The 14,112-nt window shown below is 40.9% G+C and overlaps 1 protein-coding gene across 14 annotated transcripts in view; it reads left to right on the top strand.

The window, feature by feature from the left end:
- The window catches only part of INPP4B (inositol polyphosphate-4-phosphatase type II B), a 611,130-nt gene that overhangs the window by 549,771 nt on the left and 47,247 nt on the right, over positions 1–14,112 (top strand). For all 14 annotated transcript variants that reach the window (XM_066385755.1, XM_066385735.1, XM_066385716.1 and 11 more), the window contains 2 exons: positions 6,055–6,152; positions 12,110–12,222. In XM_066385755.1, coding sequence (XP_066241852.1) covers positions 6,055–6,152; positions 12,110–12,222 — 211 coding nt within the window. The remainder of the gene's footprint in view (positions 1–6,054; positions 6,153–12,109; positions 12,223–14,112) is intronic.

Below are 14,112 nucleotides of genomic sequence, written 5' to 3'. Positions count from 1 at the left end.
GTAAGCTTCAGGTATAATATTGGGTCTTTGAATTTTCCTTTTATTTTTTTATTTTATTATTTTTTTAAATTACAGTTTACATTCAGTATTATTTTGTATTAGTTCCAGGTCTACAGCATTGTGGTTAGACAGTCATATACTTTACAAAGTGTTCCTCTAGTATTTCTGGTACCTACCTGGCACCATAATTAGTTATTACAATATTATTAACTATATTTCTTATGCTGTACTTTACATCCCCGTGACTATTTTGTAACTACCAATTTGAACTTCTCAATCCCTTTACTTTATTTAAACATCCTCCAAACCCCCTCCTCTCTGACAACCATCTGTTTTTTGTATCTGAGTCTGATTCTGTTTTGTGTATTTGTTAATTTTGCTATTTAGATTCCACATATAGTTGAAATCATATGGTATTTATCTTTCTCTGTCCAACTTATTTCACTTAGCACAATATTTCTAGGACCATCCATGCTACCGCAAAGGGAAAAATTTTATTCTTTTTTTACAGCTAAGTAACATTTCATTGTGCATATATCTATATAGCATATATATACCACAGCTTTTTTATCCACTTGTCTATTGATGGGCGCTTGGCAGGTTTTCTTCTTGATTGTTACATATGTGCTGACCAATTCCTATGTTTCTGCACATACAACTCAGATTTGTATTATAACTAACAATTCCCTTCCTGTCAGTACTAAGTTATTTGAAACAGCAACAAAAAAATACTTATATTTAAGGATTCTTGGCCCCCATCAATTTTAAATGTGTCAAATGCTGTGAAAAATATTACTGCCAATAGTAAAATACTCACATGTTGGGGTTTTTTTGTTTTTTGAGTGTTTTCTTTTTTCTGAAGTGAGAAGCGGGGAGGCAGAGAGACAGACCCAACCAGGATCCACCTGTCATGCCCACCAGGGGACAGTGCTCTGCCCATCTGGGGTGTTGCTCTGCTGCAACCGGAGCCCTTTTAGCACCTGAGGCGGGAGGCCATGGAGCCATCTTCAGCACCTAGGCCAGCTTTGCTCCAATGGAGCCTTGGCTGCAGGAGGGGAAGAGAGAGACAGAGAGGAAGGAGAGAGGGTAGAGTGAAGAAGCAGATGGGCACCTCTCCTATGTGACCTGGTGGGGAATCAAACCTGGGACTTCTACACACCAGGCCAACACTCTACTGCTGAGTCAACTGGCAGGGCCTCACGTTTGTTTGTTTGTTTTTAATATTCTTTATGTTTCTAAATACATATGTATACTTCAAACTTTAGAATTTTTTATGTTCATATATACTTCAGAATTGTAAAAGTTAGCTAATTGTATCAGCACTTCCTAGACCTAAAGCACAATTCATTTTCCTATTTATTTTTTATTCAAATAATTGTTAGTGGGGAATGCTAAAACATTTTTTTGTAATAACCTGCTTAGTCAAACAACATTTGATTGTGTATAATCCCACAAGTCACTGTCAAACTTTTTTTGAGCAGAGAGAGAAATTACTTTTGCATCTTACATGATTCACATGCAGAAATGATTGAAAATGTAGATAACAGTTAAGATTAAAAGAACACATTTTTAAAAAGATTTTAGAGAAAGAAATTATCATGTTATTGTAAAGCCTGAATGGAGGAGTTCCCCCACAGGTAAAAATTTGGAGAGTTCAATACTTTTGAAATTTAAAATGCTTTCTTGTCTATAATGTACTCTCCAAAGGTCTCCTTCCTCCTGGGAAACAGTTTAAAAGTTCCTAGCTTATTCTTTGCGTGACTTGATCAGTATATTTTAGGGCTTTACCAGTGTTATTTACTATGCTAAAAATATCACTCCATTTTCAGTCATCTTGAATTCCAGTGATGGTCAAGGTGCCTGTTCTTATCTATTATTTCCAACAATTTCACCTGCTCCTCCTCTCATCCAAAATTATATTTTCTGTACCGCATAGGCTTTTATAATTCTCACTTGCCAGTGACAAAATTAGATCCCGACTTTGTATTGTATGTTTAATTTCAAACTGTGTGGAAGCTATTAATCTCTCTTCTTGTAGTATACATCAATAAGACTATATAATTTTATTCATTGTGTTGGAGAAGACGTTTCATAATTAAGCACTTTTGTAAATCACTATCAAACATCAGATTATATCCCAGTCATTTTTATATTATTTGTCTCATAGCAGGTTCAATGGTTTAGGTCAGCGGTTCTCAACCTGTGGGTCGCGACCCCGGCTGGTGTTGAACAACCAAAACACAGGGTCGCCTAAAGCCATCAGAAAATACATATTTTATTTTAAAATGTATTGTATAATAAATATGTATTTTCTGATGGCTTTAGGCGACCCTGTGTTTTGGTCATTCGACCCCCGCCGGGGTCGCGACCCACAGGTTGAGAACTGCTGGTTTAGGTGAATGATATTTATGAATATAAATTACACAATTTGGGCAAAGAAGAACCAGCACTCTAAATTGATTGTTTCTTCTTTGGTATGCTAGAGTACTGAGTGTTTGAGATTTGAACTAATAAGGGCCATGAGTGTGGTCTTGAGAGAGATGTAAGACTCTTTAATAAAATGTGAGCCTTTTCAAATAATAGATAGTGCGGTATTTTCAAGCCTTCTAGATTAGGTTAGTTTACATCATTCGTGTTATTGTGACTATTTAGCTGATAGTCACTTTATTTAAAGGTCTCTTCCCTTTTCTCTCATCTCTTTTTACTAAAAATTGCATTTTTTTTCATACTTGAAAGCTGTATATGATACATAAGCCTTGAAAAGGAGGCAAAATGATGACATAGGGAAAAACACGGAGAGAAGCAGGAAGGCTGAAATTCTGATACCAACCACTGATTTGAGCAAATCATTTCTCCTCTGTTCTCAGAGCCTCATTTTTCTGATTCAGAATTCTAACCTTTACCAGGCAACCTCTGCACGTTAGGTGTGCTATGTAATCCAGCTGTAACATTTACTATTTATTTACCCATAGCTCAACCGTATGTTATATATATCCATTCTTAAATGATAAGTAAGCACTAATTAGTCTGCCTGGGTTACCATAACAGACTATCACAGACTGAGTGATTTAAACAAAAGAAATTTATTTCTCACAGTTTCAGAGAATAGGTCTAAGGTCAAGATTCTAGCTTATTGGGTTTCTGGTGAGAACTCTTTTTGGCTCTCTTGCTTCGTGCTCACATGACCTCTTCTATGTGTGTACACAGAAAGAAAGCCAGCTCACTGGTGCCTTTTATTTTATTTTTTACAAAGACACTAATCCTATTGGATCAGGACCCCATCCTCATCACTTCATTTAACCTTTATTATTTCATTAGCTGCTCCATTGAGGATTAGGGCTTCAACATATGGCCTTAGGGTGGACACAAAGCATTCAGTCCATAATACTAATATTACTCTAGCAGAGATGATAATTTTAAAATATGGTTAATTATAATGTCTGAAAAAGTTAGAATTGTATATTTCAGAGTATAGGAAACTGTAGATATTCCTGGGTCTATATTCCTGTCCTTCAAGTTTAAGTTTGTATCAACATTGAACATTGACTCTGTACCAGGCACTACTCTGCCAAGCTGTGGGGCACAGGGAGCATGGGATGTAACAAGAGGAATGGGCAGGATCTCTGTTCTGAAACAACTTACCATACAGTAAAGAAGACAGGTCAGCAAGATTTCATTTTGATTCATGTAGTAGTAAAGAGGTGGAAAGGACAGGGATAGTGGAGGAGAGTGGTTCATAGATGGGAGTAGATTTTGTTAGGGAGGTGTCATAAAGTAGATGAGTTGCCTTGCACAGGGCTCTGATGGGATAAATCAAGCTAACAAGGAAGAGAAGATATTCTAGTTAGAGGGGGAGAAGATGTGAAAAGTCCCAAAGGCATTGAAATACCGCTGCAACTACATGTATTCCCACAAGGATTTTGATAGCATTTGTGGAGAAATAAGATGCTACCCTAAGGAAACTGGACTTTGTTCTTATGGGAAGAGGAGAAACAGTGATGTTTAGCAAGTTGATGTGATGAAACAGGTGTTAGACGAACTTCTCCAGCATTTCATTTACATCAACTATGTGCCTGGAACATAGCTGATGTTAAAGAACTATTTGTTGAAGCAATGAATGATCTGACCATGACGTAAAAGATAGATTGAAAGGGAAGGAGACTGGAGGCGTAGCACCTGGGTATTTGGGAGGCTTTGCATTCACTCTAGACTAGAGATAATGCAATACCTGATACTGAATTTACAGTTGCAATACAAATAAATAATACAATAATTATATAACACAACTGTAAACCCCCTCTTGCCCACCCCGTATAATGACAGCAGTAAAGAAAAAGAGGGAAAGGAAATCAGAGATGAGAAAAGATCAGTGAAGAGTGGGTGAGGTGGGAAAGAGTAGGGAAATCCAAACAGGGGCTGAGACTCTGAACCAGTGAGCAAGGCAAACTGTATTTATATTTATTTTTATTTTTTTTTGTATTTTTCTGAAGCTGGAAACGGGGAGAGACAGTCAGACAGACTCCCGCATGTGCCCGACCGGGATCCACCCGGCACGCCCACCAGGAGGTGATGCTCTGCCCATCCGGGGGGTCGCTCTGCTGTGAACAGAGCCACTCCAGCGCCTGGGGCAGAGGCCTAGGAGCCATCCCCAGCGCCCGGGCCATCTTTGCTCCAGTGGAGCCTTGGCTGGGGGAGGGGAAGAGAGAAGCAGAGAGGAAGGGGGGGTGGAGAAGCAAATGGGCGCTTCTCCTATGTGCCCTGGCCGGGAATCGAACCCGGGTCCCCCGCACGCCAGGCTGACGCTCTACTGCTGAGCCAACCGGCCAGGGCTGTATTTATTTTTAAACAAAAGAAGGAAGTCGTTTCTGGTTTCGGTTATGTTACATTTGAAGTGGGCTGGGATAATAACACTGAAATTTTTCATTGACAACTGGAAAGACAGATTTGAATGGAGATATTTAGATGGAGACACACACATCTGGAAGCCATTTACACAGCATCCTGGTGTAGAGAGTCAGGTAGATTTTAAGTTTAAACCTAGGAAATGCTTAATGAAGACATAAGATCAGTGATATACAGGTAGAAAATTTTATCTTGAGAAAGAGGCAGAAGAGCATCTGTACAGACGGTTTAGGCCTCATGGTGTAAAGCAGGGGTAGTCAACCTTTTTATACCTACCGCCCACTTTTGTATCTCTGTTAGTAGTAAATTTTCTAACCACCCACCGGTTCCTCAGTAATGGTGATTTATAAAGTAGGGAAGTAATTTTACTTTATAAAATTTATAAAGCAGAGTTACAGCAAGTTAAAACATATAATAATAATTACTTACCAACTACTTTATGTTGGATTTTTGCTAAATGTGGCAGAATAAATCTTTATAAAACAACTTACTATAGTTAAATCTATCTTTTTATTTATACTTTCGTTGCTCTGCTACCACCCACCATGAAAGCTGGAACGCCCACTAGTGGGCGGTAGGGACCAGGTTGACTATCACTGGTGTAGACAGAAAAAATAATTTTGGCAGAACTACTTCCTGGGCAATTGAAGGGCTCTGCATGTGCCCGTAGCACTTGACGGTGTGCATTAATTAGGTGGTGCAGCCCAGTGTCCAGTCCTGGTCAACTGGATCTCTCCTCAGGTATCATGGGTGAACAGGAAGATCTGTCGGGTAAAAAAGGAGGAAGTTTTTTTTGTTATTTGTTGTTCATTTGACCTCAGAAATACAGCCATGCAGAGATGGGAAGACTAACATTAAGTGAATATCAATTATATACAAAGTACAGGGACTGGTGTTTTAAACTTGATATTTCATTCAAGTGTATATTTGGTGATTGAGAGAATATTTTGGTGTGTCAAAAGGGGTTGATGGAATCAGGGCCAGTGGGAACTAGAACGTGTTTGACATCACCATTGTGCAACGTTGCTTTAAAATGGAGAGAGACTCCATAGGAAACTATATATTACCATCTGTGTAAAAGGAAAAGATCAAGTATATTCCTTTCAGGTACTATTTTATGACCTATAATGGTTTTCTTTTTTCTATTTTTAGGTTTGGAGATGTTTCTTTGCAAGAAAGTATTAATCAGGAAAACTTTGAACTTCTAAAAGAATATTACACGATATTTATGGAAAAGATGCCTCCTGATTGTAAGTCTACAAATTATAGGAAACAGCAATAATAATTTCTTGACTGTAAATCTTCGGAAGAGGTCAGCTATAGAGGTCAATAGAAGAAAGAAGCGTGACTGGTGATGTGAGAGCGATTCTGAGATTATTGGAGTCGAGAAGGCTGATTGCCAAGGTGGCATGGCCCACCACACCTGCCTCATTGCCCTGATTGCTCTCCGGAATGTGCCCTGCCGCTCCAGGCTAGGGCATTGGTGTCCGTGCCACCGGAAAATGCCAAAAGTTAAAATAAGGAACTTGTGATTAGAAATCTCAACTGAATCCAATAGAAATTTTGTGCCCCTTTTAACCATGAAAAGACTTAAATAATGGTTTAGGTTTCTGACTTACAAGCTACATCAGGTGTATCATCCATAGACAGGGAGAAAATCGAATAAATGCAAGTTCTACAGGGGCTATAAAGGGATATAAAGTGAGGAACCAGTTTATCATATATACTTACTATGATAGTTATGTGAAAATGTTAAGGCATCTAAACCTATAGAAATTTGTTTTACACTTCTGGGGTTGGGGGGGGCATTGTTCATTTCTGTTCTTTTTTCCTACAACACTAAGCACATAATATTTGAGCAAGTTCAAAGTCAGAGAATGAAGAATGTCTTTGGGATTCATACATAAGTAGTATAAATATGTTAAGATATTGAAATAATTCACAATGATAAGACACTATTTTAGTAAAGTAAGAATTTTTTTTTAACCAAAAGCTGTACTAAAAGCTGTTGCCAGATCACTAGCAATCTGTTCACTGATCTGTATAAGGTCTCACACTTTAGTTTGAACTGTCTTAGGTGACTGTTTAGGTCTTTCTTTTTGTAACAGTGAATCATGCCTCAAAATATAATGGCATATGTATGTCCATGTGTGTATGGTTAGAAAATTTCACCTGCAGTTATTTTATTTCATGTGAAACCATTTAATGCCAAAATGAAGTTCAGTGCAGGGGATCCTTTGGCAGCCAGCACGTTTATGGATTTCAAACTTGTTAATTATTGAAAACTTAATATACACAAAACTATTTTGCAATAGGAATTAATGAAGAAGGGGTTTATTTAAGCCAAGTATAGTGCTCCCAAGAATGGACAGAGCCTTTCCTATAAATCTTTGCTGACTCTTTATCTGAATCAAGAAGTCCATGTGTGGAGCTGGTGTCAGAGAGAGCAGGGTGACTGAGGTCTCTTTGCTCTGTTTGGGTACTGAGTGCTGTGGGTTTCTCCCTCCGCGTTTTCTCTGAATAGGGATGTAGCTCCCAGACAGTTGTCCCCTCTACCTTAAGGCACATGAAACCGTCGGGATCCCCTTCCCTCACACCCTGCCTGACCTCTAAGATCTACTGGGGAAGCTGCTGCCGCAGGTACAAGGGCTTCTCCCGCTCCTCGCTCTCTGATCTTTCCGTTGGGTTTCATGATCTCAGGAACCTTTCAAAACCCTTTTTGTGCCCATCTGGATTATTAAGATGCTTAAATTTGGGGTTAGCAAATAAAAAGGGATAACGTACTTCTAAAACTCACCAGCACAAACTGTTCCCTGTTTTAGCATTACCATCACATTTGCTACCTGATTTGGAGCAAACACAATGGTGATTTGATTGGATGAAAGGCTTCTTTCTCTACCCTTTAAATGAGGAGTAAGCAAGTATCAATTTATCATTGCAGATCTCTCTGTTTTCTCTTGATAAAATGCCTATCTCTTGCCCTTTCTCCAAACAAAGGAGAAAGATGTTGTCATACAGGTCTGTTGGAATGTTTTCACGTGTTAACTCCTCTGTCAGTGTTCTAAAGGTGAGATAAAAAAGAAAAGCAGTCAGGGCCCTTTGTGAGCTAAATATTGTAAATTGTCTTTACAATACTTCATATCCTTGTTCAATATATACTTCCCTTAATGGCTCTGCAATATTAAAATGACACCCTCACCCCACGTCATTACTCTGCTACCGTTCGTGTTGACATATCCTACATCCAGCCCTCTGTGACTCAAGGCTGGCTGGCATGAACTGTTCCCGTGGTCAACAAAAGAGACAAAGAAATTTGCTTCCTTCTTGCATTTTACAGTGTCCTGGACCATCACAGGTCTCTTGCATACCCCTGAAACAATTGCTGATGTCAGAGTCAAGCTCTGATTGGCTTAGAATTAGATGCACATCTCTGAACGAGTCCCGATTTCCAGGGTGATGGGACCATACCGACTGACTTCAGAGTGAGATCGGGGCTGATCCCCTATGGATTTGATGCCTGCTACACAGTGGGAAATGGTGGGACAGGGATGGGAGGGCAGCTGTCATTTCCATTTCATCTTGGAACACTAGGACAGTCTAACGTCATTGACCATACGGTGACGCAGCCGTTGCCTTGGCCTTATGAATGTTTCAGTTCAATCAGCTGAGGGTCCGCAGCCCACTTCTGTTCACTTGTCAGCACCTGTCTTTGATTCAGGTCAAGGTCATACTCAGAACTCTTGTTGAAGAAGCGCATTTGACAAAACAAGGAAAAGGGCCTACTCACAAATTCTCAGGACTTGTCTGTTGTTCCATCGGGGAGTCACTGGGTTTGTGAATGTTTGTGACTGTACTTCTGTGTGTGTATGTGTAAGAGAACATTTTTTTTTACTTTGGAGAAATTCTGCCATTTGCCTGAGAAAGTAGGCATCCTATCAAAGGCTATGAACTCTCTTAAAAGCTACTAAGGTCTTCATCTGTTTTTTAGAATTGGCACAGAATTTAATGTAGCCTCTTCCACCAAGACTTTTATCATATTAATTGTTTTCCAGTACAAGTCAATGAAGCTTGATGGGGTTATTGTCCTTATTTTGCAGTTGAGAAAATAGGGAGAGAGAGTGATGCAACTTGCCTATGACCACAAGTCAAAACGGGCCGATTTGGCATGAAAAATCATTTTTTTTGTCCCTGGAACTTTGGCTCAGTGCTTTCCTTAAAAATAATTATGGAAGCCCTGGCTGGTTGGCTCAGCGGTAGAGCGTCGGCCTAGCGTGCGGAGGACCCGGGTTCGATTCCCGGCCAGGGCACACAGGAGAAGCGCCCATTTGCTTCTCCACCCCTCCGCCGCGCTTTCCTCACTGTCTCTCTCTTCCCCTCCCGCAGCCAAGGCTCCATTGGAGCAAAGATGGCCCGGGCGCTGGGGATGGCTCTGTGGCCTCTGCCCCAGGCGCTAGAGTGGCTCTGGTCGCAACATGGCGACGCCCAGGATGGGCAGAGCATCGCCCCCTGGTGGGCAGAGCATCGCCCCTGGTGGGCGTGCCGGGTGGATCCCGGTCGGGCGCATGCGGGAGTCTGTCTGACTGTCTCTCCCCGTTTCCAGCTTCAGAAAAATGAAAAAGAAAAAAAAAATAAATAAATAATTATGGAAGTATCAAACAAATAGGAAAAATAACAGATCGTGCAGTAATAAACACTTGGGAACTCATCCCTCAGCCTCACAGAAATTTTAAGAAAGAAATATTTTCAGTTAAAGGAGAAGTCCTTTCCTGTTTCCGTCTCTAACTTTCCCGCCTCTGAGAAGGTCAATACTCAGAATTTGGTGTTTTGCATCCTCATACACATTTTTACTCCAAATGAATGTAACAAGAGAAAATATTGTACAGTTTTGCACATTTAACTTTATGTTATTGCTCTTATCTTGTATGAATCCTTCTATAATTTGCAATTTTTGCTCATCATAGTTTTTAGTATAGATCAATTTTATACATATAGCATTTATTTATCTTACCCACAGTATATTACTTTGCAACACTGTGTAACAGTTTACTGTTCTCTTTATGAAACTTAAAACTTTTTTTTAATAGTAAATGATAAAGCAATGAACATTCTTGTACCTTTCACCTTTTGGTGATATTCTTCAACCCCATTTGAATCAAGACTAGTCCCATGGAGATAGACATAGAGACTCATTGCTCTGTCTAAATCTGATGTTAGAGGAATGCAGGAGTGAGTAACAAAAACAAATTTTAGTGGCTGTATTTATATTTGAGAAAACTGATTTTCAATCTAAAACTAACCCATATGCCAAACCACACCAGGATTTTTAGTGGCTATATCAGAATCTATTATAACATCTTGAAATCTCACCGATTCATCCACAAACTAGCCAATAATACTTCTTTCAGGAACCAGATCTGAGTTTCTGAGGCCTGTAAGATTTTTGTCAGGTTGAAAAAAACAATATTGTCAACAAGCAAAGTGTTAGATTGACAGGGATGTGCTCTGAATATCCAGTTTTATCATTATGGAAACAGAAATAGTGGCCTGAGCCCTGGCCGGTTGGCTCAGCGGTAGAGCGTCGGCCTAGCGTGCGGGGGACCCGGGTTCGATTCCCGGCCAGGGCACACAGGAGAAGCGCCCATTTGCTTCTCCACCCCTCCGCCACGCTTTCCTCTCTGTCTCTCTCTTCCCCTCCCGCAGCCAAGGCTCCATTGGAGCAAACATGGCCCGGGCGCTGGGGATGGCTCCTTGGCCTCTGCCTCAGGCGCTAGAGTGGCTCTGGTCACAACATGGCGACGCCCAGGATGGGCAGAGCATCGCCCCCTGGTGGGCAGAGCGTTGCCCCATGGTGGGCGTGCCGGGTGGATCCCGGTCGGGCGCATGCGGGAGTCTGTCTGACTGTCTCTCCCTGTTTCCAGCTTCAGAAAAATGAAAAAAAAAATTAAAAAAAAAAAAAAAGAAAGAAATAGTGGCCTGAAAACTGTAAGCACATTAAAATTATGTCCTTTTGAAAACCATGCCCTGGGGTGAAGGGGTCACATGATGAAGAAGCCACCTGTCTGTCTGTGCTGGGGCTAAGGCTGGCCATTCGGTTTCTGTTTGGTAGCTTTATGGTCGGTTTCAAATGGCATGTCAACAAGGAGACTCATTTATTTTGAAAAAATTATGATGCTTTCTTCTGGAGTCTCAGAATCCAAAGAAGCTGGTCTGCTATGTTAAGGCTGGAACTGCTTTTTAGGACCCACCACTAACTGTGGCGACACTAGCACCGACTTGGGGGAAATTACTGGCATAAGAATTGGGCAACTTGGCCCTGGCCGGTTGGCTCAGTGGTAGAGCGTCGGCCTGGCGTGCAGAAGTCCCGGGTTTGATTCCCAGCCAGGGCACACAGGAGAAGCACCCATCTGCTTCTCCACCCCTCTCCCTCTCCTTCCTCTCTGTCTCTCTATTCCCTTCCCGCAGCCGAGGCTTCACTGGAGCAAAGATGGCCCAGGCGCTGGGGATGGCTTCTCGGCCTCTGCCCCAGGCGCTAGAGTGGCTCTGGTCGCAACAGAGCGATGCCCCGGATGGGCAGAGCTTCGCCCCCTGGTGGGCGTGCCGGGTGGATCCTGATCGGGTGCATGCGGGAGTCTGTCTGACTGTCTCTTGCCGTTTCCGGCTTCAGAAAAATACAGAAAAATAAATAAATAAATAAATAAATAAATAAATAAATAAATAAATAAATAAATAAAAGAATTGGGCAACCAGGTTTTTTTATTTGATTCTGGCTCTGATTATGAACCCTGTGGAAAGGTCACCTAAGCGGCATGGACATGGCGTTGTGCTAAATCAGTGCTTTGCAGAATTTTTTATTTACCCTGTATATTCTCTTGATTCAGACTAGCCTTTCTGTGGTAAGAAATGGAAGGTTATAACTCATGTCTCGCCTATGCCCTGCTTTGATGGAAGCAGGCATCCTCATTAGGAATGTTTTTCTTGCCAGTGTAATAGTATTATATGACCGCTTGACATTACCACAATTGCACAGAATAAGGAATGGGGAAACTGAGACATGTTTCTAAGTAAAGGATAAAAGTAGGGGATTAATAAGTGCAATTATCTTCCCATAGTTCGCTCCAAATAGCATTTGTCATTATTTGCAAATGTATTGAGGGAAATTTCATGAGCAGCTTACTCCTGTTTTCTTTTTTTTTCTCCTTTTTTTCAGACATTTCGCATTTTCAAGAACAAAATGATTTAAAAGGATTACTAGAAAATCTCCATCAAAATATTCAAGCCAAAAAAAGGAAGAATGTGGAAATCATGTGGCTGGCTGCTACGGTAAGCACTGTCCTGTCTGACTTACTCGCTGTCACCGTGAGGACCGGCAGGCATTATTGGGTGTCTACTAGGTTCGGGTCAACCTATGCTTTCTGAGTGACCAGATGTCATCCTCCATGATCTAAGAGATTAAGCATTTTCAGTGCCGTTGGTAGTGTTGTCAGTAGACTAGAACACAAATTTGAAAAAGAAGAACTCATTGAGAATGAATCCTACTCTTTGGCTTTTCTCACAAATCCTGGGTGTGTTTGACACTTTGTGGTTGAAAGGAAGTGTGTTTAGTTTTCTTGAGGTTGCATGTTTCGGTGTCAGTCATCCACATCATGCTCTAGAGATGTATGAGTTCAACAGAGTATAGTTACCAGATCTCTGACTTACAGTCTCAGTAAAACTCCTGGATATATTGTTCAATTAATGAACTGAGCATTTGTTTGTTAATTTAGATATTAGCATACAACGTATTACTGATGGATTGCTCTTAGGGTAATGAGTTGTATGTGGTATGGCACTTACTCACTTAATAGCTCCTCAGGGTAGATGGTCTTCCTGCTTTCCCACCCCAGATTTCTACAAGAGCAAGCAAGAGAATCTTGCCTGTGTATTGTGAGCTCTTATCTGGCACATATATATGATATATACCAGATATATATACGGGCATAGCTCAGATGAACTTAGGAATTTTGCTAAACATTCAGACCCTCTGGAATAAATCTTTTCATTAAGAAAGGCACACCTTGGAGATCTCTATGATGAATTCTATGCTTGTAGTTACTTCTCAGTGTTGCTCATGTAATTTGGAATTAGGTTAAGCCCCTGGTTGGCAAACTGTGGCTTGCGAAGCCACATGCAGTTCTTTGGCCCCTTGAGTGTGGCTCTTCCACAAAATACCACGTGCAGGCGCTACCTCAATAAGGAATGTATCTGCCTATATAGTTTAAGTTTTAAAAATCTGGCTCTCAAAAGAAATTTCAATCGTTGTACTGTTGATATTTGGCTCTGTTGACTAGTGAATTTGCCGACCATTGGGTTAACCCATCCTCTAAGCATCCTCTATTCATTCTCTGTCAATAGCATTTAAAACAGAGCCACCCCCCCCCCACTGTCATTGCTTCCATTATAATTCAATATTAGTCCCTCTCTTCTGCGGAAAAAGAATGGATGATTTACCATGAATCTAGATATAAAATAATTTACAAGAGCAAGGCAGAAGAAAGTTGCTTCAGTTTCCCTTCCTGCCCCCTTGGGGCCCACGGGAAGAACATCAAAGGGCACTATGAAATGTGGGTCCCGGCAGCTCATTTGCACAGGTCGCACTCAGCACCTCAGCACTGTGCTGCGTGTGTTACATGAAGGTTGTGTTTATCAGTTCTTTCCCCAGTGTGGCTGCTCTTCATATCTTCAAACACTTCTGCGGTCGTTAATTCTCACAAAAATTCGCAAAGGCATGTAAGAAGTTATTTTTGCTCTTTCACTCAGAAAGTGATAGCATGAAAGAAGTTTGATCATTTCCCAGGGCTGCCTGACCACTTGGGGACAGGTGCATGTCGTTATAGCCAGACCATGCAGCTGTGGAAATAGGAAAAAGAAGGATGCACATGTGCAAACACAAGCGTATCTTTTTCCCTTAGTATATGTACTTGCCCATATGAATATAGAAAGATGTTTTCCCATAAATTCCATTCATTCCTGAGATACTTTTCTGGAATATCTATACTGACCGCATATGGGTTACTCACAACTTCCTGTGGCGTGGATGGATACATAGCACCCGGAGTGTGGACATTTAACAACCCATGGGAACTCTGACTGTATTATTACTAGAATGCCTGTAGGCTGAGACCTCCATAAACCAAGGACCAGGATAGTACTCTTAAAATGAAGAAATATAGG

Source organism: Saccopteryx leptura, chromosome 1, assembly GCF_036850995.1.
Source record: "Saccopteryx leptura isolate mSacLep1 chromosome 1, mSacLep1_pri_phased_curated, whole genome shotgun sequence".
Classification (NCBI taxonomy): Eukaryota; Metazoa; Chordata; class Mammalia; order Chiroptera; family Emballonuridae; genus Saccopteryx; species Saccopteryx leptura.
This window is presented reverse-complemented; position numbering and strand designations above follow the sequence as displayed.